This window comes from Mesoplodon densirostris, chromosome 10 (genome assembly GCF_025265405.1).
Source record: "Mesoplodon densirostris isolate mMesDen1 chromosome 10, mMesDen1 primary haplotype, whole genome shotgun sequence".
Classification (NCBI taxonomy): Eukaryota; Metazoa; Chordata; class Mammalia; order Artiodactyla; family Ziphiidae; genus Mesoplodon; species Mesoplodon densirostris.
In genome coordinates this window covers 85,718,805-85,745,417 of record NC_082670.1, presented here as the reverse complement: position 1 = coordinate 85,745,417, position 26,613 = coordinate 85,718,805, and the positions used below count along the sequence as shown (strand labels likewise).

General features: G+C 40.2%; 1 protein-coding gene across 10 annotated transcripts in view; it reads left to right on the top strand.

Annotated features, from left to right (window-relative positions):
* The window catches only part of MAGI1 (membrane associated guanylate kinase, WW and PDZ domain containing 1), a 635,889-nt gene that overhangs the window by 361,969 nt on the left and 247,307 nt on the right, over positions 1–26,613 (top strand). For all 10 annotated transcript variants that reach the window (XM_060109161.1, XM_060109156.1, XM_060109160.1 and 7 more), the window contains exon 2: positions 10,265–10,381. In XM_060109161.1, the coding sequence (XP_059965144.1) occupies positions 10,265–10,381 (117 nt within the window). The remainder of the gene's footprint in view (positions 1–10,264; positions 10,382–26,613) is intronic.

The window sequence follows — 26,613 nt, the reverse complement described above, 5'->3', positions numbered from 1 at the left end:
TCTGAATTCCACTCAGAGCTGTTCATGACCAGTTAAGCTCAGACATTTAAGTCATTTTGTTTTTTTGGTTGTGCTGCGCGGCATGAGGGACCCTGTCTCCCCGACCAGGGATTGAACCTGGGCCCCCTGCCGTGGAAGCGGGGAGTCCTAACCACTGGACCGCCAGGGAAGTTCCTAGAAGTCACTTTTGACCTCCTCCCTTGCATTTGGTATCTTCTTCTATCACAGTGATGAACACTGTCAGTTTCAGCTTTAAATTACATCGCCTCTGTCACCTCCTGCCTCTCTTCCCGGCCATTTCTTTAATCCAGGTCCCTTCAGGTCTTGTTGGGTCAGCTTCACTGATTTCATCCCATAACCTGCCTGTACGCTTGACCCACTGCACAGCTGCAAGAGTCCTCTCAAAATTTAGACCAGACCTTCCCACCTCCCTGACTAAAATCCCTTGAGTGGGATTCCTACTGAGCGTAGAATAAAATACAGATTCTTTCTCATAGCCTGCGGGGTACAAAATTATCTGGTCCCTGCTTCTCTTTGTAACCTCAGTCTGAGCCTACCCCTTGTCCAAGCATCGTGCTGTTTCTCTAACATGTTAACCTCTTTTCTGTTTCTGAAACTTTTGCACATGCTGTCCTTCTGCTTAGAATGCTTTCCCCCCACACTTGGCAAAGCAAACCAGCTTCTTGTTTTCCTTCTCATCTTTACAATTACCTCTGCCCAGAGGCCAGCACCGTTCATCCTTCCCAGCACAGGCGTGTCAGTCCCTACTCAGAAACGCAGTGTTGTCACACTGTGTCTTCAGGGCCCACAGAGTATCGGGCTGAAGGCACTTAAGAAAGATTTGTTGAGTGAGTGATTGAATGTCCTCCAGTGTCTAAGCATATTATAAGTGTATATTATGTATACATGTGTATACATACCTAGGACATATAGTACTGTTAATGGTGATGCAAATTAACAGGTGATTTTTAACTTCCTTTGTTGTACTTTTGTGTTTTTCAAATCTTGTAATTAATCTGTCTTATTTCTTTATTGTGGTAAAATCTACATAACATAAAATGTATCATTTTTGTTGTTGTTGTTGTTGTTGCGGTACGCCGGCCTCTCACTGCTGTGGCCTCTCCCGTTGCGGAGCACAGGCTCTGGACGCGCAGGCTCAGCAGCCATGGCTCACGGGCCCAGCTGCTCCGCGGCATGTGGGATCCTCCCAGACCGGGGCACGAACCCGCGCCCCCTGCATTGGCAGGCGGACTCTCAACCACTGCGCCACCAGGGAAGACCCATTTTAACCATTTTTAAGTGTACAAGTCTGTGGCATTAAGTACGTTCTCATTGTTGTGCAACCATCACCACCATCCATTTCCAGAATTTTACTTTTCATCTTTCCCAGCTGAAATTCTGTACCCATAAACACTAACTCCACAGTAATTTATCTTATTTTTACAATAAGAAAAATGTTAGGAAAAGTGTGTTAGAAACAAATAGCAAACATATTTTTCAGACAAAGCTCATTTAAATATATGTCAGATTGTAAGTTTGAATGACTATAAAACTGGTAAATTTGTACTTCACTTCATAATTTTGTATTTAAAAAAACCCTATCCTTTATAAATCCAAACTGCTGAACTGACAGTTTTTGTTTTTGTGTTTGCTGTAAGAGCTCCACTACAGTATAAACCATTTGTGTTGCCTTAATAAATATACCTTTCCTGCAACTACAGTCATTCCTTGAAAAAGCAGGGTGCTAAAAGCAGAGAGTCATCTGGCGGTGTGATTAGCTTTATTTCCTGATGCATGTTTTTTCTTTAGCCTTGAATATTTGAAATGTATTAAAGTCAATTCTAGTTGTAATGAAACACTATTCTTTGACTTTCTAGATGTTCTGGAGCTCATATGACACAAGGAGAGTTGTATTTTGTCTTCTCAGTCAGAAATGAATGAATGAAGAGAACTCAAAAATGTTCTCTCTGGAAACCTAATTTCTTCTTTTTTTTTAATTGAAATATAGTTGATTTACAATGTTGTGTTTCAGGTGTACAGCAAAGTAATTCATATATATATATACACACACACGCACATATATACACATATACATATAGATGTATATATATATTCTTTTCAGATTCTTTTCCATTATAGTTTATTACACAATACTGAATATAGTTCTTTGTGCTATACAGTAGGTCCTTGTTGTTTATCTATTTTATTTATAGTAGTGTGTATCTGTTAATCCCGAACTCCTAATTTATTATCCCCCCTTTCCCTTTGGTAACCATAAGTTTGTTTTCTATGTCTGTGAGCCTATTTCTGTTTTGTAAATAAGTTCATTTGTATCATTTTTAAGATTCCACATATAAGTGATATCATTTAATATTTGTCTTTCCCTGTCTGACTTCACTTAGTATCATAATCTCTAGGTCCATCCATTTCGCTGCAAATGGCATTATTTCGTTCTCGCTCTCTCTTTCTCTCTCTCTCTCTATATATATATACACACACATATATATACATATATATGTATATATATATATACACACACACACACACACACACACACATATATCTTCTTTATCCATTGATCTGTCAGTGGACATTTAGGTTGCTTCTATGTCTTGGCTATTGTAAATAGTGCTGCTGTGAGTATCAGGGTGCATGTATCTTTTCAAATTAGAGTTTTTGTCTTCTCCAGATATATGCCCAGGAGTGGGATTGCTGGATCATATGGTAGCTTCATTTTTAGTTTTTTTAAGTATCCTCCATACTGTTCTCCATAGTGCCTGCACCAATTTACATTCCCACCAACAATGTAGGAGGGTTCGCTTTTCTCCACACCCTCTCCAGCATTTATTATTTGTAGACTTTCTGATGATGGCTAGTCTGATTGTTGTAAGGTGATACCTCATTGTAGTTTTGATTTGTATTTCTCTAATAATTAGTGATGTTGAGCATCTTTTCACGTGCCTGTTGGCCATCTGTGTGTCTTCTTTGGAAAAATATCTATTTAGGTCTTCTGTCTGTTTTTTTATTGGGTTTTTTTTTTGTTGTTGTTGTTATTGGGCTGTATGAGCTGTTTATATATTTTGGAAATGAATCCCTAATTGGTTGCATCATTTGCAGATATTTTCTCCCATTCCATAGGTAGTTTTATTTATGTGGAAACCTTGTTTCTTGACCATGAAGACTATTTCTACTGACTAGCATTCTCCTTTAGGATCTTTATTCTAGGAGATAGAAATCAGAGCAAACAGAGTCCCCTCATAATCCATCACCTTAAAAATGATGCTTCAGGTTGAGTTGGCAGAAAACTATAGCCTGGGAGAGGAAAAGTTGGAGAAACAGCATAACTCAGTTATTTTTAGGGGATTGTTTCATGTTTAAATAATGACAAGCAAAGTTCGTAACATAAATAATTGATGAAGGAATCATATCCAGAATATGTAAAGAGCATCTTATCAAGAATAACAAGACAGCCCATTAGGAAAATGTGCAAAGAATATGAACAGGCAAGTTACAGGAGAGAAAACATTAAAAAAATGATAGGATGTTCAATTTCACTAGTAATCAGTAGTTGTAAATTAGTATAACATCAATATATCATTTTATCTTTATGAGATTAGGAAGATTTTTATAAGGTGGACAGTGCAGAAAAGAGTTAATGATTGCTAGTTTTAAGGCTGGCTTACCAAGTTGGCTCTTGGTTGGGATCTGGGAACTTGGATTTCAGGAGGGTTCCTTCCATTCCCAGAACTAATAGCAGCTCACTGTGCTCTAACTGTTCATGCAAAGGATATGCTTTATTCTTTCCTTCTGAGGTGTGGAGCTTAGTTTCATGCCAGGCAGAGGCTGTCTACATGGCCAGTTCCTAATAAAAACTGTGGGCCTTTATGTGTAATGAGCTGCCTTGAGTCTAACGGGCACATTTCACACATTGCCCTGGGAATTAGAGTGACTCCCCTGGGGAGGAGACCCTTGGAAGCTTGCACCTGATTTCCTTTGGACTTTGTTCCCCCTTGAGCCTTTTCCCTTTGCTGATATTGCTTTGTACCCTTTTGCTGTAATAAACTGTAGCTTTGAGTACAATTATATACTGAGTCCTGTGAATCCTCCTAGCGAATCTTCAAATCTGGGAGTGGTCTCAGGACCCCTGATACACTAATAATAGCAATATATTGGCCTAAATGTGAGGAAATGGGGTCTCCAAGACTTTTGGTAGAAAAGTAAGCTGGCACTACCATTTTGGAGAATTTAGTGATACCTAGGTAAGTTGAAGATGGCTATGTCTATTTCCAGGTTTAGATAGTTTAGAGGAAAAGAAGATTCACACATTTGTTTAAAAAAAAAAGCATTATAATGACACTTACTGCAGCCTTGTTGTGCTGTCAACAACATTGGAAATAACCTAATTCTCTCTGAAGGAGAAATAAAATTGCTATGTTTTTAAAATGGAATATTATACAACATTTAAAATAATTCAAAATTACATCGATTGACGTGGTTAGATTTCTGTAGACTAATGTGAATCAAAAAAACAGCTATATTGTTGTAAATTTAAAAGCCACAGAATTCCAGGTATATACATATGAAAATATGAAATAATGGCTAAGCCAGGACAGGGTCTAAGCCCCCCTTTTCCTATTTAAATGATAAAATTGTCTTAAAGTAAGCTTCAAACCCTTTTCTTAGAAAAAATTCCACACATTACTGATCTGTGTTCTCTTTTCCATTTGCAAAACAAATCTTGAATTTCATAGTGAGTGAAGATGCTATGACAAACTCTTTCTCTAGCAATTTATTACTTCATTGGCTCACTGCCCTTGACAATTAGGAGAAGATTTATAGACATGTCCCCTTAATAATTGGCAATTAATTGGAGATTAGATGCCAAAAAGTACAGTATTTTTAATGTAATGAGAAGGTTGAGGCTTTTCTCTTCCAAATGTCACGGAACACAGAGTAAATGTTAACTGGCAGCATAGTTAACCCTGCCCTTTTGCACTTCCACAGTAAAGAGGAGTTTTAGTTTGATGATCATAAACTTTAGCTAGTGTGGCTAGTTTGAATGTAAAGCTCAAGTGTAAACAAAGAGGGCCTATGTCTTAAGAATGCTTCCAATCTGTGTGCCCCTGGTTCACCTTGATAGGTACTGAATATGATCAGTAAGGATCTATGTGGGATAAAGAGATACTGTATCCTGAGTCTTCTTTGGAATTTTGTGTCTCACTCATAAGGACCTATATGGGATAAAAAATATACTGAATCCTGAGATTTAGGAATGCTTTTGTCTTAGGCGGCAGTACATTTGGATCCCATAACATCTTCACTACTCACAGTTCAAATGATAACTGTTAGTGTGTTTTTATCGTCTAGAACTCTGGTCTCCTAAGGGGAATATATATCCTAGGTTCTAGGCAATGGAGATTTTGCTGGTAAATACTTTTGTCCTGGTGGTCAAATTCAAGAGTGCCTTAGACTTAGGAGTAGAGTTGGCAGGTGTGACTGTCACATATCAGTGATTGACCAGTTGGTTTTATTTTCTGAACTACAATTCCAGCACAGTGCCAGGAATATATTAAACATGCACTAAATGTTAACCCGTTTACATGTGTCTAGACAATTTTAGCGCAAGTAGAGTTTTATTCCCTTCCAGAAACTCTAGAAGTATCCTTTAATCCAAATTTCCCTGTGCCTGTATTTTGTTTCTGGCCATGTAAGTCAATAGGTTTTGTGTGTGTGTGTGTGTGTGTGTGTGTGTGTGTGTGTGTGTGATTTGCGGGCCTCTCACTGTTGTGGCCTCTCCCACTGCGGAGCACAGGCCCCGGACGCGCAGGCCCAGCGGCCATGGCTCACGGACCCAGCCGCTCCACGGCATGTGGGATCTTCCTGGACTGGGGCACAAACCCGTGTCCCCTGCATTGGTGGACTCTCAACCACTGCGCCACCAGGGAAGCCCCTATCTGCATTTTTAAAAAGAGTAACAGTCCATCTTTGGACTGATCTCAGCTCTTTCTCCACCGCTTCAACTGTTGTCCACTCTAGGGGTAATCTCCATCTTTCAATAAGTACTTTCTCTTTGCTAAGCAGTGTCTGAATCTCATTTAATCCTCACAACAGGCTTGTAGCAGAACTACTGTTACATCAGAGCTCTGTTTTTACAGATGAGAAAAGTGACGTTCAGAGATTAAGCAAGGCACTTGGGTTCACCAGCTAATAAATAGTAGAACCAGGATTTACACCCGGGCCTGTCTGTTTTAACCACCAAGATTTACTCCACTCTTCTTTCAGTTTGTTTCTCTAATGGGAAGTTAAAAACTAAGCATTTACAACAGTGCCTACCACAGAGTCATTCAATAATAATGTATAGTTTAAACTTTTGAAATTGATTTTATGAAGTGTAATTTATATACTATAAAATGCACACATTTATATATACAGTTCCGTAAGTTTTTTTTTTCCAACTCTCTTGAAAGTTTTTGAACATCATAGAAAAACTATGTACCAGGATATATGCTGTTACTAAAAAAACAACAAAATAGAATAAATCAAATATAACTGATACACATGCTACTACTGGCTTCCACAAGCTGAGAAAGGAGTTAACACTTGGCAAAAGAAATAGTCCTTGCTAGACTCTTAGAATACATACTTCAAAATCCATTATTAATGTCAATTTAGAAATTGGCTAAAGTTCATTTTCCAGATGAAACAAAGTTGGAGTTTGCTTGCAGTCACATTTCACAGGCATAGTGAATTTTATAGCCATTTATGTATCACTAAATGCACATGTTCAATAATGCACTGAACCCCAAATGTAGATGCTCATTGAACGTTTTTGAATGTTCTGGAGAAAGAAGAATGACATTTTGAATATGGAGTCATTTGAGGCTGTCACTATTTTACATTTCTTTACTTCAGAAGACTTTGAGTATCTTAAATAAGTTTTCTTGTAGCTATAAGATTCACAGCAGGTTTCTTTAAACCCAGCAACTGGAAAACAAGTGTACGTAATCACATATATATAATCTCATATATCCCATCATCTTTACATAATTCTGTTGATTAAAAGCAAGTCGTAGGTGCTCCCCACAATCAATGAGAGGGGATAACACAGTCATTAAACTCCTGGCCATGAGGAACATATGTGCCACTTTAATGTCTGTGCATTACAGTTCCAGTTCCATAAGTTTTGATAAATGTTTAACCCTGTGTTATTACTACCACAATTGATATTTACTGTATTGGAATCACCCAGCCTCCCAAGTTTCCTTGTGATTCCTCCTTTCAAAGAATTTTTTTTCTTGAAATCACTGTTGACTCTCAGGAAGTTGTAAAAAAATAGTTCAGACTTCCTGTGTACCCTTCACCCTGTTTCTTCCAGTGGTAACATTCGTACATAACTACAGTACAGTTGCAAAGCCAGGAAACTGACATAGATACACTCCATAGATCTTATTCCCTTCTGTGTTAGTCTCTGCCTACCCTCAGCCCCAGGTAACTGCTGGACTGCTTTCTATCACTATAGTTTAGCCTGTTCTGAAGCTTTATATATAAATGGAATCATACAGTATGTTCTCTTTTGTGTCTAGCTTCTTTTGCTCAGCATTATGTGTTTGAGATTCATCAGTATTACTGTATGTGTTAGTGGTTTGTTCTTTTCAGTTTTTGTGCTGCATCCTATTTGAATATAGTATAGTTTGCTTATCCATTCACCTGTTCATGGACGTTTGGGTTGTTTCCAATTTGGGGCTGTTATATAATGAATAAAGTTGCTGTGATGATTCATCTATATGGTGTGCGTGCATATGCACGTCTGAGTGTGTCTGAGTACTTGTTTTCATTTCTCTTGCATAAGCAATAGTGGAATTGTTGGGTCATTTGGTTAGTGAAGGTTTAACTTTATAAGATACTGTCAAATTGTTTTCCCAAGGGAATGAAACGTTTTATACACCCACTAGCAGTATAAAAAGAGTTCCTGTTGTTTCACAGTCTTGCTCACACTTGATTTTGATTTTGCCATTCTGGCAGGTAGGTGCTGGGATCTCATTGTGGTGTTAATTTGCCCTTTTCTGATAACTAGTGAAATTGAATATCTTTTCATGTGCTTAATGGACAATCATATATATATATATTTTTATGAACTGTCTATTCAAACCTTGTGCCCATTTTAAGGAGGGCTGGGAAGTGGGGTTTGTGTGTGTCTTCTTCATTTAATAAATATTTGATGACTAATTAAATGTTTATTGAACGACCTGAGATTGACCTATGAATTTTCGTTTTGGCCACTTGAAGCCTTACATGTACTACAACTCAAATAAAAGAGTCAAATTGGGTTTCATTAGTCTATTCTAAAATGATCAACTAAAGCAGGGAATGTGGTTTTGAACATGATACTAAAATAAAGATCAGTAGTTTCCTCCCCTACATAGATCATAGCATCTTCTGAACTATCACTGTCATCCTCATGACTTTCTCTTTTTGACCATGGGAAAATTATCATCTGGGGCTTCCCTGGTGGCGCAGTGGTTGAGAGTCTGCCTGCCAATGCAGGGGACACCGGTTCAAGCCCTGGTCTGGGAAGATCCAACATGCCGCGGAGCAACTGGGCCCGTGAGCCACAACTACTGAGCCTGCGCGTCTGGAGCCTGTGCTCCACAACGAGAGGGCGCGATAGTGAGAGGCCCGCGCATCGTGATGAAGAGTGGCCCCCGCTCGCCGCAACTAGAGAAAGCCCTCGCACAGAAACAAAGACCAAACACAGCCAAAAATAAATAATAAATAAATAATTAAAAAGAAAAAAAAGAAAATTATCATCTGAAGATGTGAATTTTGTGGTTCACATGGATACTGCCTTGCTGCATTGTTTCTCTAATGCTAGAAATGCTCTTACCTAATTTTTATCTTGTCAAAAAATGGAAGGACAATCTTAGCCTTGTTATTTTTAGCTGTCACTGAAGCAGTTTTCTCCATTAAGAATGAATGTTAGCGAGGTTGATCTATAAGCCTTCTGCTGATCCTGTGGACTGTAATTTGTGTTTATAATTTAAAAAAAAGTTTGGTTACCTTCTCCTTTCTATGATACACTTTTGTAACAATATACTTTTTTTTAGCTTTTGTTTTGTTCTGTTAACTGTAGAGAATTAAAAAGAAATAAACACATAGACCAGCGCAGGTAACTACTGCTTAAACAGCAACAAAATTTGAAAAAATTATGTGTTTAGTGTTTATAAATCAACACAGAAAAGTAACATCTATATAGCTGTCTATGTAATGAAGAATGATGTCTCCTCCTTTATTTCCCAAACTCAAGTCCTTCTCCCTAAAGGAAATGATTGTTAAAACTTTCTGATGATTCCTTCCATTAATAATACATGGTCTCTCCTTTTCTTTATTCTTCTCACACAAAAGTGGTCAGATAGTAGGTACAATTCCACATATTTTCCTGCAGTACCAGCACATGAAGATCTAGCTTTCGCAGAGTAGTTATGTGGATGAACTGTGCTTTACTTAGTTGGTCCCTGGTGGTTGTTTCCAGGTTTTTGGTGTTTATTTTTATTTATTTTCTGTTATAAAAATGCTGCAATAGGGCTTCTCAGGTGGCGCAGTGGTTGAGAGTATGCCTGCTGATGGCAGGGGACACAGGTTTGTGCCCCGGTCCGGGAAGATCCCACATGCCGCGGAGCGGCTGGGCCCGTGGGCCATGGCCGCTGAGCCTGCGGGTCCAGAGCCTGTGCTCCGCAACAGGAGAGGCCACAACAGTGAGAGGCCCGCGTACTGCGAACAAAAAAACAAAACAAAAAAAAACATGCAATAAACAATACTGGAGATTTGGGCAGACTTTTGCAAATATACCCATAGGGTAAATTTATTCCAACTGGATCCCTGGTCAAAGAACATTTTGTAATTTGTCAGCTATTGCTAGATTGTCCTCTTTAAGGTTTCAGCCATCCATTCCATCTAATAGTGTCTGCAAGTGTCTACGACACATATTTTAAATGTAATAGCCTCATTTCAATTCTTTGTTATTTGAGCCTCCTAGTGTTATGTGAACTGGGACCTCCAGATTAATGCTGTTTCAATGCTATTTTATCTTTATTACATTCTTGCTTGCTTTTTCCCCTGCAGAGGAAAACCTGAAGTAAGTCTTCTTGATGACTGAGGGTGGCGGACTAGAATGGCTTTGCATGGCTTTCCCTCACACAGCTCTCAGGCTGCTCAGTCTCTAGGAAGCCCGATGGTTGATGCATTCTGTTTCATGTATTTCCTGTAGGAGGAAAGCTGAACAAGGACCTGCGACATTTTCTCAATCAGCGGTTCCAGAAAGGGTCGCCTGATCATGAGCTCCAGCAGACCATAAGAGATAACCTTTACCGCCATGCTGTGCCTTGTAAGTAGCCAGTTTGGAGCGTCTTGCTGCTGGGTGGGTGGGTGAAAAGTTGAGGGGAGAAATAAGAGCTCAACAGCTGGTTCTGGGACACTTGGCAGTTTGCTCACGTAGTGACTCCGTAAGTCCAGGGAGTCATGATTGACAACGGGACATACAGTACTGTGCCAGGTAAATTACTCGGTTTTCAAGTTCTGGCTTGAGAATGCTGGGCAAATCATTCATCCTTTGTAAGGTCCAGTTTTCACAGCAGTGAAAAGGACATCTCACTCCTACTAACTTCACAGAACTGCTAGGAAGTCAAAGTCAAATGCTCTGCATTTGTGTACAGTATGGGCATGGTGTAAGCCTCATAAATGTTAACCATGATTGTCATTAATGGGGTGGACCAGGCCAGAGGACTTCATACTGACCTCTGAGGAGATCCATGGGGCTCTAATAGCCTCTCAGCAAAGGGAATGCCTCAGTGGACTCTCTCTTCCTCCCCACCTTTATCAGATTCATAAATCATGATTTCACATATGATTTTCTTTGAAGAAATGGTTTCCACAGATTAAAAAACCCAAAGCCCCAGACTCATTAGATCAGACCAAATCTGAGAAAGCAAGACATAAAATGTAGGGACTATGAAATCAGGGATTTTGTGGCACGGAAGGAAGAAAGGAAAGAAGGAAGGGTGGAGGGAATCAGCCTATGGGGTAGATGAATTGGCAGCTCAGTGGTCATGAGGTATTGCCATGCTCTACCAAACTACATTGCTGTACAGCTCATTTTGAGGTGGGAATTCTGAGAAGACATACAGTTATTTGCTTTCATTCAAAAGAAGAAGAAAGAATGATTCTGATTTTATTGCTTGGGGGTTTTCTTTTCTCCTCTCTATTACCCAGTCCTTCAAAGTTTGACAGGTTTTTAGAAATATTTTTTTAAATCAGCAAAAACAAGGAGGAATAATTTGAAGTTCAAGGTACCCTGCTTATGGCTGTGATTTGTTTGCTATGAATGATTTTCTTTAAAAAAATAATATTTTGCTAGTGATGTCCTAGAGTGCTATTGTTTCCTCGTACTACTGCAAAATAATGAACAGAACTGAGTTCAGGCATATACCATGGATCTGCAAAGACTTAGACTGGAAGTCTAGATGGGAAACTTTAGGGATCAGATTTTAGAACAGCCCTGCCTTCCACTTCACTTATTAATAAAACCGAGGCTTCAAGAGGAAAAGAGGTTGGCTACAGGTAACTTGGGTCAGTGCCCCAAGGTTGCTTCTTTCTGCTGAGTGGCAGACCTGCATTTGACAGAGAAAACATGATAATGTATTAATGTGGATCTCTGGCCCTCAGTTCTTTTAATTTTGCATCATTAGAATTGAAAACTATAATTCTAATAATACCCTAATAATAATTCCTTACACTTGGATTAGTAATACTAATTCCTAATGTCAATCTCATGAATGAGGCAGGGATTATCTATCTATTTTTTATAGAAATAAAGAAAGAAACCAAGACACAAAGATAAGCCAATAAAAACAAGGCTAAAGGTGATCAGGGCCTTACGTCATTGCCTCATCTCTGATATACTGTCCAGTTTTACTCTTAGAATATTCCTTTGAGGTTGGGGTTTTTAATACCCATTTTACAGGTGAGGAAACAGAGACACAGGACGACCAAGTAACCGTTAAATCGCAGATCCAGGGCTTTGGAACTCGTAAGCCATCCAGGACTATTTTTGTAGCTCGACCATTGCTGCCTCTGAAGTTCTAGTACAGCAGATTGGATGCAGTTTTGCAGAATTCAGTAATTGCAGAATCATGATTGTTCTCTGTGTAATTTTTCCCCTACTCAGATTCCAATTTAAGAAATGAGGAATGAAGCAAATGAGCACACCATTTCTTGACGCATCTGTGGTGTTACTATGGTTACATTTTGGCAAGCTTTTCCATTTATTTTTGCCACTGATTTATTGGACCTGACTGTGAGCTAAATGGCTTGAGTTTAAGCTTACCACTGTGTAGGAATTGGGGCAAAAATGACCTCAGCCTTTTAAAACAGTGGAAAATCATGTTTTGTCTTTGCTTGTATAATGCCGTTGGTATTGATGTTTCATTTCTATGCAACCAGTAAATCAGGAACTGAGAATGAGGAAAGGGTCTTCCTACTAAAGAGAAAACAAGAAACATTTCATTTTATATTTCCTGCGTAAAACAGGAAGGAAATTCAGGAAGAGGTCTGTTTCTGAGTCTGGCACAGTATGTGTGTCTTTGAACATGAGTAGACCAGGGGTGACTTGGGATTCAGTTATGGGCTTGGGTAACTGGGGCCACATTTGTGTTTATTTTGATTCTTTGGCCCATGTGACTGGTAGAGCAGAACTCTGTACCAGGCTGTTGTGCTCATGGACTAGGAAGCCCTTGATTGGAGCATGGATCCTCCCAGTGATACTGTAACTGTGCCACAGGGAAATGAGCTCCTGTAATCTGTATTTTCCAGAACTTCCTGCTGCCAATAGTACAGTGACTTCAGTCTTTTGAGAAGGGATGATCTCATGAACAGGTGCTTGCGAGCTGGGGTAGACTTCCTGTACATTTTAGGAGGCTCACATGTCATTAGAAATTAACAAATAAAACCTGTTTGTTCTCAAGTTTGTTTTAGTGTCCTCATAGTGTAGTAGAGCCTTCTGGGCATCATGATGGATTTTGCCATTCAGGATTCCATTTTATCCTAATTCTTTGGCAAAGGCAATGCAGGTAATACCATCCCTCTTTTACAGGTAAGAAAGTGAAGTAACAGATGTAACTTCCTCAAAACCTTACCAGTTCTAAATGCCACATTACTCACTTCTCAATACAGTGCTCTTTTTTAAAATTGGCTTTATTGAGATATAATTCATATATCATACAATTCACCACTCAGAGTGTTCATCCAATGCTAATTTTGCTATAGTTATTATTATTCTCCACTTCTCTTTTATTTTGCTTTGATTCAAAAACATTTATTATTCCCATGGTATGAAAAATGTCATCGTAGTTAAAATTTAATTATATTATCATTGAAAATGACTACCCCCAAAAATTTATGGCAAAAAAAAAAGTAAAAAGAGCTAGATGCAGAATGAGTCAGCCCTGGTGTGAAATCTGAGGGCTGTTCTGTAGCTGGCTGGCCTGGTGTGGGTCATGTAACCTCTCTGAGTCTTTCTTTGCTCTTCAGTAAAATGGAACCAGAAATACCACCTCCATCATTGTCTCACCAAGTACTGACAGCAGCCCTTAGAGATGGGTCCATTGGAGGAAACAGAGGCTCAGAGAAGTATATAGCTTGCTTAGGATCACACAGCAAACAGCATGGTTAGGGTTTAATCAGTTCTCTCTCTAACTCCTTACTGGGTATAATCAACAGTAATGTGATAAGAGCAGTATACCATGGGCTACTGAGAGTGAAAGAAAAAAGAAAAAAACATTCTCATTGCTGAATTTTTAGTTTTAGCTGTTCAAAATCATGGGGTTTTATGTCTTGGGGGTGGGGGCTAGTTAAGGCACCATATCTTACAAATAAGTATCTTCTCTGTGATTTTCACATATTTCACTGGTGTGTACAGTAGAATTTTAATAACTGCCTAATGATTATTCAGCTTTTAAAAAGTCACTACAGGATTCTCTTGGGATCTCTCAGTTTATCTTATTTTTCATTAGATCTTTTTTGGTATACACATGAAAAACCACCTTAAGATAAATGGATTTGAAATGCATGTAAACGTCATTGGTGTTGCTCACTTCTCTCATTTCTCAGAATCATCTGGATACCATTCCTGTCTCCTGCCCCCTCAAATTCTGATTATATTCCCAACCTGTTCCTCCTCAATTCTTTAGTCATACAAACTTCGTCCATTGCTCGAATACACCTGGTATCTTCTTGTAACTGGGTATAAATTATTACCTCTTATCTCTCCATCTTTCCATCTAGCCAATTCATAGCCTTCTTGTAAGCTTTAGCCTAGAGGCCAGTTCCTCCAGGAAGGCCTCCATAGATTGGCCTATTGCCTTCCTCACTGCTCCCACAGCGCCCCCTCTGACCCCCTTCCACCGCATACACGCCTGCTGCGTGTCTGTCTGTCCTCTTAGAATCTAATTTTTCTGAGGTCAGAGACTGGATCTACCTCAGTGACTAGCCCACCCGCCCCTATCTTAGTGTCTAGACCATGGGATAAATATCTGTTGAATGAATGATCAGATGAAGAAATGGATAAAGACACTTTTTGTTTTTCTTGTTTTATTGTTTTTTCTTGATTACATAACATTTGGGAGAAACAGCAGAGCTGCTCTTACCATAAAGCTCTCAGAATAAAGGGCAGCTCAGAGGCTTGAGCTCCGAAATGGCTGATGAGGACCACACTGATTACTTGGCTGGGACTCCCAACCTAGAGGAAAAAAATCAAGGCTCCCAGTGAGCTTGGAACTAGAGTGCCCATTCACAGCTCCTCCTAATTACAGTCTAGATATCGCTGTACCTCCTGCAGTGATAGCGGTCCTGCTTTATGACTTCTTGTCCTAGCTGATGTGACAACATCTGAGGTTCTTGCTTTGGAACGGCTGCTTTGCCCACGAAGATAAATGCATTACCTGACAGGGCTTTTCATTTACTCTACTGCTGCTGTCAAAATGAGATACAGCTCATCCAGGAGTCCTGGGGCTCCGGAATACTGAACCAAACCCCTCCTGTTCCTTCTCCCTTCTCTGGGCTCAACAGCGATGGAACGCATCTTTCTTTTCAAGCAGAGGTCATCTGAAAGAGGAAAGGATAAGTCAGTTTTGTTCTGTAGATTAACATGTTGTTGATCAAGGCTCTCCTTAATACCGAGATCATTATAATCTGTGGAAGAGGCACTGATCATTGACTTAAAGGAGTTTACAAAGGGATTAAACATGTTTGATCTCCAAGACCATTTAAATCTGATGCAGTAAACATGGGTGATCCTGGTCCTTATTTGTAGAAGTGCGATATTCTAATGGGCATGTTAGCGTTTGCTAACCAACAGTTGGCATTGTTTATTATTTTTGAATGTGACTGTGATGTCAGGACCATAAATTACCTTTGGTATTATTTGAATGTGTAGGTTTCTCTTAACCATAGCTGTTTCCAGTACTGCTTGCCTAGAACCAACTCATTCTACAATTAGAGCTCATGATATGAACTAAACCAGTATATCAGCAAGAGGCCAGGATAAAGAACTGGGTGTTGGAACATTGCTTCTTTCGTAGAATGTGCATCTCTGTGTTCAGGTTGTATTTGACCTGAGTGGAAGGCTTCAGGTTGTCATACATGAAGTAGACAGTTCTGTAAGCATCCCCAGGACTGATCAGATGAAAGTCACTGGAAACTTTCTCACTGTGGCTATTGCCCTTGTCCTCTTAGGAGAGTTAAGTGCTGTCTAATATTAAAGGATCACTTTAGTCTTTACCAAGCCTAGCCTTGTTGCAGAACTCTGACTAGTAACAATAATAACTGCTCTCCAGGTTTTGGACTCCTACTGTGTACCAGGTACCCTGCCATGATGCTTGTACATAGGTCATCTCTCACTCTGGCCTCATGGAGGCCACACAGACTATTAAAGATCTAAACTCAAACTCACTGGACTCTTAAGCCCTCCCCGTTTTCTATTCAATCGCAAATGTTTGTTGCCCATAATAAGAGTGTACGTCCTCATCCCTTCTCCATCAGTTCTCAGCTCTTTCTCTCGCCTTCCCTTTTACCCGTCAGTACTGTATTTTCCCCATGTGCCCCCAGCCAGTCTGTGGTCTGGAGACTCCTCTTACCCACCCTTATTGCCTACACCTGACCTTTCCTTCCTTCTCCATCAAATCTTACTTGTACGTTGGTGTCCCATTGGCTGTTCTCTAAGATGCCAAGAACTAGAATAAAGAAGTGAATCATTCATATTATGGTATAAGGTTCTCTATCCTACATAATACATATATTTTAACAGATAACTTTAAATGTGGCACTGCTAGAACGACCCTGTGAGATGGGATGTTCTGGCAACAAGGCAGATTCAAGGCAGATTCATAGGTAGGGATGAATTCTTATGGTTTTGACTTGGTTTTGTACTTTTTCTAGTGCTTAACACAGTATAGTATACATAGAAAACATTTTAAACACAAGATTGTCTATGTCAAAGGGCTTTCCCCCTCTGCTTGCTGTTTCACTTCTCAGACCTAGTTTCCTGTTCCACCAAGTTTAAGCTGAGAAAGTAACTCAATAGTCTAGGCAAGGAGTTTTGTGCCAAATTAAAAAATAATGGGAGCACTTCCGTGGTGGCACAGTGGTTAAGAATCCGCCTGCAATGCAGGGGACATAGGTTCGATCCCTGGTCTGCAAGATCCCACATGCCACGGAGCAGCTAAGCCCGTGTGCTATAACTACTGAGCCCACGTGCCACAGCTACTGAAGCCCACGCGGCCAGAGCCCATGCTCCGCAGCAAGAGAAGCCACCGCAGTGAGAAGCCCATGCACCGCAAGGAAGAGTAGCCCCCGCTCGCCACAACTAGAGAAAGCCTGTGCACAGAAACAAAGACCCAGTGCAGCCAAAAAAAAAAACCAACACCAAATGAGGCTAAATATAATAAAATATATTTAAATTCTTAAAAAAAAATAATGGGATTAGACAAAAAACCTTTTTGTTTAGATGTGATCTGCAGTTAGAGTTTGGGCTCAGATAACTATTAACAAATTTTCATCCACTTGAATGTCTGCTGGGGCATGGAAAGATCACGAGGGAAGCAGGACGATCCTTTGTTATTCTGATAATAACCATCTGATAAATGCCAGGAGCACACCACTTCTCATTTCTGTAGTGCCCCTTAGGGAACATTGAAACCATTAGTGTGGAATGTATTCTTACTTCTCACCAAGGGAGGAGACAGTTATCCCATCAGTGAGTTCCTGAGAAGGACTTGGACATTCCTGATTTGAACATTTTCTCTTCTCCTTGGGGCTGGATCATCAGATGTGCTGGGCTTTCTGGTATGGCAGGCTGGAGCGGCTGGCAGGCTCCACCCCTTACCAGCGTTGTTGACTTGGGTTTTCTGGGACTCTGTTGTCTCATTACCTGTATTGATGTTTCTGAGGTACCTAAGGCCCCAGCAGTGATCATGGCACTTCATAGGTCCTCTATTTAAAGATCCTGTATGTGTATGTTTTTTGTTTTGTTTTCAGCCACTCCGCACAGCTTGCGGGATCTCAATTCCCTGACCGGGGATTGAACCCATGCCCTCTGCAGTGAAAGCGCCGAGCCCTAACCATTGGACCGCCAGGGAATTCCCAAACGTCATCCTCTATGTAGACCAGTTTTCTTTCTTCTGTACCCCCTTTCCCTCCCCTTTCTAACATGACTCCTCAAGTCCAGCATTCTCCCTTTTTTCTTTCAAGTTCTCTTTAGACTTCGGGCCTTATGTACATGATTCTCCTTTTTATGATTTTTATGATTTATATAATTCTTTTGGGGGGGGAAACTAAGTTAAAAAAATGATTTTCCAACATTTCTTGAGTAACAACCCAACACTAGATGCTAGGTGAGAACATAGTGAAGATTAATAATTGGCTCATTTAGCCAATAATAGGCATGCTTGAAATAGCACATTCTCCGCATATTCCTAGCATCAGCTGATCCCCCAATGTTCTTTTTTCTTTGTATTTCTTATTATATGTCGTTAACCCTAATTGCCATTGTATATTTGCTGAGTGGATGGAGTCATATTGGGAAAAAAAAAAAAGGAAAGAAAAACTATGTGGGGCTTCCCTGGTGGTGCAGTGGTTGAGAGTCTGCCTGCCGATGCAGGGGACACACGTTCGTGCCCCGGTCCAGGAAGATCCCACATGCCGCGGAGCGGCTGGGCCCGTGAGCCATGGCTGCTGGGCCTGCGTGTCCAGAGCCTGTGCTCCGCAACGGGAGAGGCCACAACAGTGAGAGGTCCGCATATCGCAAAAAAAAAAAAAAAAAAAAAAAAAAAAAAAAAAAAAAAAAACTATGTGGACTTGATTTGTATGTGTCTGCTAATACACTCACATAAACACGGTTTGGCTGGTGTTCTTTATTCTAAGGTTCTCGGGTGTAGAACGAGGCAAAGCCATAGGAGTTTAGATTTAAGTTTAATTAGAGTTGATGTAATTTATAATCTTCTTATGAAAATATGTTAGACCAGCCTTATTGCTTAATAATATCTCTCGTTAACTGAGTGCTTACTATATGTACCAGGTACTGTGCTCAGTGATTTACAAGTTTTGTCTCTTTTAACCTTCGCCAGACTCTGAGAGGCATAATGTTATCAGCCCTGTATTAGGAGCATGGCAACTGAGGGGGGAGGAGCTTATAAGTGGGTTGTTCAAGATGAGCAGTTTAATAATGATGGAATCCAGATTCAAACCCAGTTCTCACCTCCCCCGAGAGTCCATGCTCTTGGTTTATACCTCTGGGTTCAGTGAGCTTAAAGACCATTTTTTAAATTAACGTATTGAATTTGAAAAAGAGTCTTCTATTAATAACATATGGATTAGTCCTTGGCTTGGGTGTAGGATACTAATATATCTATTTGGCAGCCATGTTAATTTATTAAATTGCTTTATAATTTTAGCTGACATTTTTCGTCAAGATTTGTTGCAATTATAAAGCAATTTCCACAGCAATTTATGTAGGGACAGAGAAGTTTCGTAGTATCCTTACCATCTATTATTTATTTTAAGAAAAGTTTTTACCAAATTTTAGTAGTTTTAGATTTAGTAAGAATTATTTAAGTCAAGAGAATGAAATGCAATACATTTTTAAAGAAATCTTGTATCAAATGTGTTTAATAAAACTACATACAAATAAAATTTCTGGCTTCTCTAATGGATAATGTGCATTTATGCTGAGATCCAAGTAAGAACACTTCACCAGTTATGCTCTGATGGGCTTACCTAAACTCCGTATGAAATGAGTTACCCAAAATGATTACCTTAAATTTAAACAACAAGAAAATGTCACTTGTGTTAGTTCAACCATAATATGAATAAAGTAGACTTATTAACCACTCAATGACATTTTTTCATCTTGCATTGAAATGAACTAATTATACATCTCTTATTTTGAGGAAATACACTCTAATGTATTTAGAGATAAAGGGCCATGGTGAATGCAACTTACTCTCAAATGGCTATAAAACATTAAAAATGGTTAAAAATTTGTACTATTCTTATTCTTGCAACTTTCTGTAAATTTGAAATTATTTCCAAATAAAGTGTTTTAAAAGTAAACCCATACCCAAATTTTTTTTAAAAAGCAACCAGTATAGTTTTGGGAAAGGGGGATTTTATGTGAATGTTATGTTTTTGTTTTTCCCCCTTATTAATATTAATGTGTTTTTAGCCTAGAATTGAGATTTTGTTAGTACTTTGATATATCTTGTCTGTTAAACTATAGCAGGACTAGCCTGAAAGACATCGTGCATATATGGAATACCAAGTACATGCTAAGTGTTTTAATTATGGTTACTCATTTAATACTGTAACTGTTATTATTTTCATTTACAGATGAGGAAACTGAGGCTTAGTAAGATTAATGACTTGTCTTAAAATTGTGGAATGGGACTGGAGCTCAGGCACTCAACATAGATAAAGCTACCACTAGTAACCACCACATTTTCTTTGCTCAGACTATGTGTACATCTGTGTGTATAGACACATATACACCTACTGAATACATCTCAGAAAATAAATTAAGAACACTTTTTTTTTTTTTTTTTTTTCTGGCCACGCTGCCTGGCATGTAGGATTTTAGATCAAACCCATGTCCCCTACATTGGGAGTGTGGAGTCTTAACCACCTTACTGCCAGGGAAGTCCCAGGAACAATTATTTTAAATGGATCCTAAATATCTGCTAATGGAATTCTAGAGGAATATGAGTATAATAATCATCATTAGAATTGTTAACATACATTGAGCACTTACCATGTGCTTGGTTTTATTCTATATTAGTGTAATAACTCATTTCATCCTCACGATGGTCCTGTAGGTATGTGCTATTACTTTCCACATTCAGGGAAACCGAGGAACAAAAAGATTAAATAGCTTGCTCAAGATGTCACAGCGAATATGTGGTAGAGCTGTGTTGTCTTCTTCTAGAAATTTCCCTCTTAGCCAGTGGCTCATATTGCCTATTATTTATAGCTCTAGAGAACATTTAAAAAAAAAAAGGAAAAAGAATCAGTAATTAAACATACTCCTTTTCTGGGGAGGGGAGGAGATACCTTTTGTTATGCTTTTGAAGATAATTTCATCTTAGTCTTAGATCCCATCAGAGCCACCACATTATACAAATCCAGGGGGAACTATTCAGTTCGTAATGTATGTGAATGGCGCCCTTGGTGGTGGACACCGGACGCGCAGGCTCAGCGGCCATGGCTCACGGGCCCAGCCGCTCCGCGCCATGTGGGATCCTCCCAGACCGGGGCACAAACCTGTGTCCCCTGCATCGGCAGGCGGACTCTCAACCACTGCGCCACCAGGGAAGCCCCAAGATCTCTCATTCTTAATTCAGCTAATTAAAGGTTTGAGACATACTAGAATTGGATCTTTTGGGGTACTAAGTGTTATTTCTTTCGTTTACCCTTCATTCAGTTGATCCATCTACTCACCCAGCCATTCTCCATTTATTCCATTTATCTGTCCATTTAACAAACACATATTGAATACTACTATGAGCAGGTCACAGTAATAGAGGCTCAACATTTAGGGGTAAACTGGTTACCTTTCCTGCTCTCGGGGAGTTGATAGTATAGTGGGCAACCGCTGTAACAAACAAGAGGCAGCTATAAGAGAGTAAGGTAAATCCCACAGTAGGGTAAGCCCAGGACTACATGACATACAAGGACAGGCACCAAGCTCAGGCTTGAGACCAGTGAATCAATGTGACTAGGAAGTGAAATAAAAAAGAGAGACAAAAGGAAAAGAAGCGGAACCTCTTTCCTAGGGAGAATCAGGAAACATCTACTCATGTAACCGTGGGCAAATGACTCTATTTAACATCTCTAGGCTTAATTCCTCTTTAAAAAGGAGTCTTTATTAGGGGTATAATAGACTCATTAATCATCTTAATATCCCAGGCCCAGTCCGAAGATAATGTAATCCTTTGCACAGTGCTCTCTCCTTATGACCCCTCAAGAATAGACCACTCATGTTTTTGAGTCTTCTGACATATTTAAAAACAACAACAACAACAAAAACCAGTGCTACAGCAAAAGATAGGACATAGTTTTAATGTTTGCAGTTAATTAATACTTTTTACATACACATAGCAATGCAGTATAATTGTGCTGTTCATCAATTGCAAGATGTATAAAACATTAACTCAAGGTACTCTAAAGGCAGTATAGTCTAGACCCCAAGTTCAAATACTTATCATTCCTTTTATGGTATCTTTGTAACTGTAGACATAACTTTATTTGACCATAACAAAAGTCTAAATGTAAGGCTCTTCATGAATAGGAGACCTGGGTCAAAGATCTTCTTGCCCCTTCCCCTCCTCGGCAACCTCAGTATGGGATGCTACAAGATGACTCTTTGGGCCAAGGTTTGGCTCTTTCAGATCCAGGTTCAGTTGCTTGTTAATGGAAGAAGCCAAAGTAGGGTAAGTAACAGTCATCCAAGGACTATCTAAGCAGCAAGATGGGCCCTGCCAGAACCCGAGTTGTACCAGGGCTCAGCCTTCTCATTGTATTTCTCACACTCCTGAAGGAAAACATTTAATTCCTTGGACCATTTCTTTGGAGGTTGCCACATTTCTAGTTGGGACTTCTCTCCTCCACTGACCTCCCTATTAGAAGTGAGGCCATACTATCCTCTTAAGTGCTTTGCTTTGAAAAGTGAGACAATTTGGTTATACTAGAAGTGAAGTCATTTTCAAGGTCAGCCAGCTTGAAAGATTTATTACTTTGGCTTTCTAACTGTAGTTGCTGTACGTAAATGAACTTGACATTTTTCTCCTTTTCTGTCTCATAAGATAAGGTCATTAAAAACAGACCTTACAGGATTGTCAGAAGTTACAACTTCTGTATTCTTAGTTTTCATCATCAACTGATTTGAGAGATGCACATTCCTTATTTCCATCTCTAAATGGTTTTGCACAGTGTCAACATCATTTAATTAGTGATTTGGGGGGGAAGCACATCTATTTCAGTGGAATTTTGAAAAAAATGTTGCCTAAGTTGTAGTTAAAATATTCTCTAGATATATGACTTGAAAATGAGACATCCTATAAAACCATCAGATGAACTGAAATTTGGCGTGAGTTCTGATGGTTTGGTGTGTGACTATAAATAAGTCTGAGAATCTACATGTTTTTGCCCCAGTGGAAAATTTGTGGCTAATATAGATTTTATTGAATTTCAGGTTTGCTGCTTAATCTAGTCCTCACATAGGCTACCTGCTAAAAGGTGGGCATTCAGCATCCTTCATTAGGCTAGAATCAGACACCCCATGCAAATCCACCACCGTCTGGGATCCTCTGGGGGAATTTTGTACCTTCTCACTGTAGATATGGATGATTTACAAACTGAGAAGCAAACTGTCAGATACAACTAAAAAATATGGTATCTTTAGGGAACATGGAGTAGTTGAAAAAGATAACTTGTTGATATAATTCTTGCTGTTTTTTTCTGAATTCATGTTGTATGTGTTAGGGGCCTGGCCTGGCATGCACATCAGCCTTTCTCCTTTCCTCTGTTCTTTCCTCCCTCCCACTGTCCTTCCCTCCTTCAACTTCTTACCCCCTCTCTCTTTTTTTCCTTTCCTTACACCACAAACTGGTCCATTTCTTCCCCTTGTTCCAGACTCTGGCAGTAGAGCACAACACTCAGTGACCATTAAAGGAGCTAGGTGTATTTGGGTTCTAACAGAGACCTTTAAAAAAAAAGTTAAGGTAGAAAGTAAATAAAACACATGTAATAAGTTACGTAAGTCTTAAGTGCCTAGCTTGATGAATTTTTACATCCATGTGCACACCCACACGTCACACACACACACACACCTATGTACCCATTACCGAGATCAGTATACAGAACACTGAGCATTCCAGCAGGCTCCCTCGTGTCTCCTCGCATTGAGCACTTCTCTCTCCCAGAGGTAATCATGACTCTGACTTACCCCGCCTAGATTATTTTGCCTGTTCTTGAATTTCATGTAAATACAGTATGTATTATTTTGTTCTAACTTCTTTTTCATCCACATTGCTTGCATGTAGCAGTAGTTTGATTTTTTGTTGTTGTTGTGCTGTCTAGTCTTACATTGTATGAATATGCCACCATCTTTATCCATTCTCCTGTTGATTTAAACTATCTCCAGTTTTTAGCTACTACTGGGAACTTTCTTTTTTTAAAAAATTAATTAATTTATTTATTTATTTATGACCGCGTTGGGTCTTTGTTGCTGCGCGCTGGATTTCTCTAGTTGCGGCGAGTGGGGGCCACTCCTCGCTGCGATGCGCGGGCTTCTCACTGCGGTGGCTTCTCTTGTTGTGGAGCACCGGCTCTAGGCGCGCGGGCCTCAGCAGTTGTGGCTCGCGGGCTCCGGAGCGCAGGCTCAGTAGTTGTGGTGCATGGGTCCAGTTGCTCCGCGGCATGTGGGATCCTCCCGGACCAGGGCTCGAACCCATGTCCCCTGCATTGGCAGGCGGATTCTTAACCACTGCGCCACCAAGGAAGCCCTGGGAGCTTTCTTATATACGTGGATGTATGCACTCATTTCCTACCTAGGATTGTTGGTTCCCTGTGTAGGCATATGTAGGCATAAGCAGCTCAGCTACAACAGATGTTGCCAAACAGATTCCAAAGTGATTGTACCAATTTGCACTAGTACCTACATGCGTGAGAGTTCCAGTTGTTCCTTGTCCTCACCAACATTTGCTATTGCCAGCCTTTCCGATGTTTTGTCATCCTGGTGGATATGCAGTGGTATCTCATTATGATTTGAATTTGCACTTTTTCTGATGTAGAATATTGAGCACCTTTTCAAATGTTTATTGTCTATTTGGAGACTTTTTTGTGAAATACCTGTTGAAATCTTTTCCCATTTTTCTTTTTCATTGGGTGGTTTGTCTTTTTCTCGTTGATTTGTAGAAACAGCTGGGTTTTAATCCTGACTCTGCTTCTTATTAGTGGTGCTTGGACAGGTTGCCTCACCTTTTTGAGCTGCATCTATAGGATGGGTCCAATAATACCTGTTTTATAGGTTGTGGTGAGGATAACTTGAAGAAGTGGATGTTAATGACTAGCTGTGGTTCCAAGCACAGAGAAGGCGTGGGTGACTAGTATCTAAATTGAGAAAAAAATCTATTCTAATATCAGATGAGCAGCCCATTAAGATATTTTAATATATTTCTTTCTCTTTCCCAGTGTCCTCTTTCCTTTTTTATATTAGTAGTACAAAAGGAAAGACAGTGGTCATATGCATAATACATAATAGGCCAAAGTGACTGATCTCTTACAGAGGATCACTAGAAGTCGTATCTATTCTCCTAAGAATTTTGTGCTTGCAACTGGGACAAATGAGAACCAAAAGAGAGTTTCTGAAAAGAATAAGATAAAATGCAGATGTAGGACCCAATTAAAGAAATCTGCCTGCCCTGGGTAGTGGTGGGAAGCATGTCTTTTATTTCCTCTTTCTTCTTTGTCAGCCAGCTTCTTGAGACTTCATTTCCTCATTTTCAAAATAGGAGTAACAATACCTTCCTTAAAAGGTTGTCAGGAGGCCTGGCACAATCTTGGCCTCCTGTAACCACTTCACATCTGGAGGATTCTGGGATGGGTCACGGTCGTGGTGATAGTGCTAGCCGTGATTGGATGGTGGTGATGGTGTTGAAGATGCTGAATGGACCACTTCTGTTAGGAGGCTTGTTGCCAGCCCAAGTGTATAGCTGTTTCAGGGGTGGAGACAATGGCAGTTTCAGGGAGTAGTGTGAGCTGCAGCATGAGGTGAGAAGGCCAGAAAGGGGGAAAGAGTCCTCTACTGTGGGAGCAATCAGCACAGGATGCCCATTTGTACCCCAGATTCGTGTATGTTGGAGTTGATATGGGCATCCCAAAGCATATTACTGTGATGGATTATATATTCCTAAAATATATAGAAATCAGAATAGGAAACATATCCTAGTGACACAGGCAGTTATTGAAACGCCTTGAACACCCATATCAGCAGTGACCAGAACCTGGTTTCAAGGGAACTTCCTGGAAAAGCAGCCTCCTTCAGACTTTCAGACTGCTGAGAGGCACAGGGTTGTGACTGCTGAGTAAACACAGGCTTTGGATGTGGACAGAACTAGGTTTGACAAACAGCCCCTCCATTCTCTGGCTCTGTGATCTCGGATAAATTACTTCCCGGAGGTTTCCTAATTTATAAAATGGGGACAATAGTATCATCCCAGTAGAATTGTGGTGAGAATTAAGTGACATAATACATAAGAAGCACCAAGAGAGGGCCTGGCAGGTAACAGGTGCTCAAACTGCAGAAACATATCCACGTATCTGATGAGTCGATGTGCACACTCTATTTCCATGACAACTGTTTAGTGAGCAGAGTGGAGTGATGCAGAGGAGGAGAGGGTCTTTCCATGTAACCAGGAGCACTTGCTAGACCTTATCTCTGGGTTGTGGATAAAAATGGGCTTTCTTGGGCTTCCCTGGTGGCGCAGTGGTTGGGAGTCCGCCTGCCGATTAAGGGGACATGGGTTCGTGTCCCGGTCTGGGAAGATCCCACATGCCGCGGAGCGGCTGGGCCCGTGAGCCATGGCCGCTGAGCCTGCACGTCTGGAGCCTGTGCTCCGCGACGGGAGAGGCCACAACAGTGAGAGGCCCGCGTACCGCAAAAAAAAAGGGGGGGGGGCTTTTTTGCAGAATTAGGTCTCTGTAATTCTTCCACTACAACGTTTAGTGTTAGAGCAGTTACAGTTGAGATAAGTCTGCTGTGTGACTCACGCACCATCAAGGCCAAGTTGGACAATTTATAATTTACTAACATAAGGCCCACTGATAGGCACATTCAAATGGTGCACACTGTAGGCTTAACTCATTCTGTCTTCCTCATGAACTCAGATCTGCTGAAAGCCCTTCGGCACACCCTAAAGGTAGGATAGGAGAGGCCAATTGGAAAGGACTAGTTGGCCCCCATAGGCTAGTTTTTCTTTTACTGCCAGCCCTTGTCCTCTCTCCCTGAGTCTTTGC